A 2463-nucleotide genomic window follows, 5' to 3' on the forward strand; every position below is an offset into this window, starting at 1 on the left:
CTAGTTCAGGATCACAAACTAGAATGCAAGGTGTCCCTATTTGTGTTACACAATCGCAAAACTCTCACTCTTGAACAGGTTAGTGAAAATACATGTACGGTCAACGTCACGCACAAACTTAGATGCTATTCATTTTAAACCTTATATTAAAAGAAATAAAATTTGAAAAATTCTTATATTTAAGAGAGATGAATTTCTAAATTATAATGGGACCCTAAGATAATACTACAAATTTTCCCCTAATTTGCGCTGGCCCCAGAGGCTGTCTCCTCAAACACAGACTGAAAAATAGGCCTCGCTTCATGCCCAGCAGGAGAAGATGCCGGACGTGGGCCTGAAAGGTGCCTGTCTGCAAGTTGGGCTCAGGCCTCTTCTTCCTGATCACTCAAAGCATCTTCAGACAGAGTTGAGAAGAATCTGGGATTCTTACTTTTGAGATTGAGCAAATACTCTAGGACCTTCATCTTGCTGGTTTCAGCGTGGGCCCTGGGACCCCACAGGAACTCGTAGCGAGCAGGATCGCTGTTGGCAACCTGCCGGTACACCACATACGGTTCCCGCACCCAAACACTGGTGATGAGCTCCCTGGGCTCCCCATAGATGCAATGCTCCCTTCCATCATACAGCCCCATGACATTCAGGGCTTTCCAGACTTCCTCCTCAGGGGCACAGTCACCCTCCAGGAGGATCAAGCACAGGATCGTGACCAGGAGGCCCGTCTTGGGCATGCTGTGCCTACCGCTCACCATCCCATCGTAGGTGAGGCCCAGCGTGGTGACCAGGAAATAAACGTTGTTGCTGGGGTCGACTTCTTTCACCTCAATGCCAAAGAGCACCTGCAGGCACTGCGAGGCTCGGCTGAAGATCTCAGGGAAGTGGTCCTGGTGCTCCTTGATGACACAACTCAGCATTTCTGACTTGGTGGCCGGCTCCTTTGTGCGATACTTTAGGAGAAGGAACACCACCAGGTCGACCATCTTCAAACGCAGTGCCTCTTTCTGCGAGGACTCGGCATCTTCGGGGTCCTCCCTGGTGCTCCTCCCCCCCTCATCTTCGTTACTGGGGCACTCTTTCTTGGGTTGTCTCAACGGAACGGCCTCCCTGGCAGTGGGGGAAGCACAGGCACCCTCTGGGCTCTGGGGAGGACTAGATGCCACACCAGCAGCAACTTCCTCTGGGCTGTCTAACAGGACAGAGGAAGAGGAAGATAAGGAGGAAGAGAGGGATACAGCCTCCTCCTCTTCCTCAATCTCAAGCACTTGCTCTTCCAGCAAGCCCTGTCTCTCTCTTGGATCCACATCATCTTCCCCCTGCTTGGAGAGCTCATTCGTCTGACTGAGAGGCATGGTGACTGTTGATGAGACAGCGACAGAGGAGTGTGGGCGGACGGTGGTCGGTGGGGACCCACGCCTGGGGGAGAAACAGAGTGTGAGCGACCTCACCTGAGAAATGCACCTCAGGCGGCTCTGAGGAAGGCGACTTACAGGTCTCCTCTTTAGGGTGCTCTCGGGCCTCACAGCACTCTCCTGTTTGGGCGTCCCGTCCGCTGAGAACCTGAAGCAACAGGTGAGACGGCTCCTCAGGGTGCAGCTGGCACAGTCCATGCTCGTGGGCTGACAGTATGGTGGGTGGATTTGGAGACTGTGGGGTCTCCTTTCTTGCGGGGTGGGGGACCAACTGGGTACACATTCAGGGCAAGCACCTCACCATAAATCCTGGCACTGCCTGACCTGCGTCTGCTCTGCGACATGAGGACACGTACCTCAGACCAAGGCCTTCACCTACTGGATCCAGAAACCTTTGCAAAATGAAACAAAGGAGGACATTCTGAGAACTGGTACACGCATCCCTGAGAGTGAACAGAAGGAAATGTGAGGCCTCACATCTGACTGCACATGCCCAGAGCCTCCCAGGTGTCAATAAGGGGTTACGGAAGTGTTAGATCCATTTATCCTGGGATACATTACCATCCTGTCTCCTTGACCTCCTGCAGAGCCTAGACAACTACCACCCTTTACTGAGCCCAATCTACTTAGAACAAAGCCTCTTCTCCATTAGACACTGGAAGAGAAAGTGATCGGAGCCAATCCACACACTGTTCCGAGTTTCCCCACAGCTGACAGAGCAGGCAAGCCAGGCCTGGGCTCCCAAGTGTTCTGGTGCCCCTCAGTCCTCACCTGGATTCCTGTCAGGGCCTGGGATCCCGCCCATGCTGACCTGAGTCCAGGCCTCAAACCGGGGCCCTCCCCTCCCTGAGACCACCAATCGGGGCCTGAGGAAGTGCTCGGCTTGACAGCAGTGCCCAGGGTTTATAGGGCTGACAGTCACAGCAAGGCAGACTTCTCTAGGGCTCCCTCTTTGTTCTGGGGTGAACTCACTCTCCCTTTCAGGGTCATCACCTTGATTCTTAGCAGGATCTGTTCCTCCTTTGTCCGTGGACCGGATATGGCTTCCAGGGATGGG

General features: G+C 53.6%; 1 protein-coding gene across 1 annotated transcript; it reads right to left on the reverse strand.

Annotated features, from left to right (window-relative positions):
- Positions 1-362: 362 nt before the first annotated feature.
- Positions 363-1689, reverse strand: LOC102895150 (melanoma-associated antigen 8). Its single transcript, XM_015590551.1, has 2 exons — positions 1443-1689; positions 363-1183 (listed from the first exon to the last, which is right to left on the reverse strand). Exons 1-2 carry the CDS (start codon positions 1687-1689, stop codon positions 363-365), a joined length of 1068 nt encoding a protein of 355 aa, XP_015446037.1.
- Between the last annotated feature and the right edge of the window lie 774 nt (positions 1690-2463).

This window comes from Pteropus alecto, unplaced genomic scaffold (assembly GCF_000325575.1).
Source record: "Pteropus alecto unplaced genomic scaffold, ASM32557v1 scaffold275, whole genome shotgun sequence".
Lineage (NCBI taxonomy): Eukaryota > Metazoa > Chordata > Mammalia > Chiroptera > Pteropodidae > Pteropus > Pteropus alecto.

What these genes read in the sequence shown, in the direction of transcription:
- LOC102895150 (XM_015590551.1), bottom strand. Translation starts at nt 1,689, where the DNA reads ATGTGTACCCAGTTGGTCCCCCACCCCGCAAGAAAGGAGACCCCACAG. An exon ending in GCCTGAGGTGCATTTCTCAG is followed by an intron (nt 1,184 to 1,442) that starts GTGAGGTCGCTC and finishes CTGTCCTGTTAG; the next exon opens with ACAGCCCAGAGGAAGTTGCT.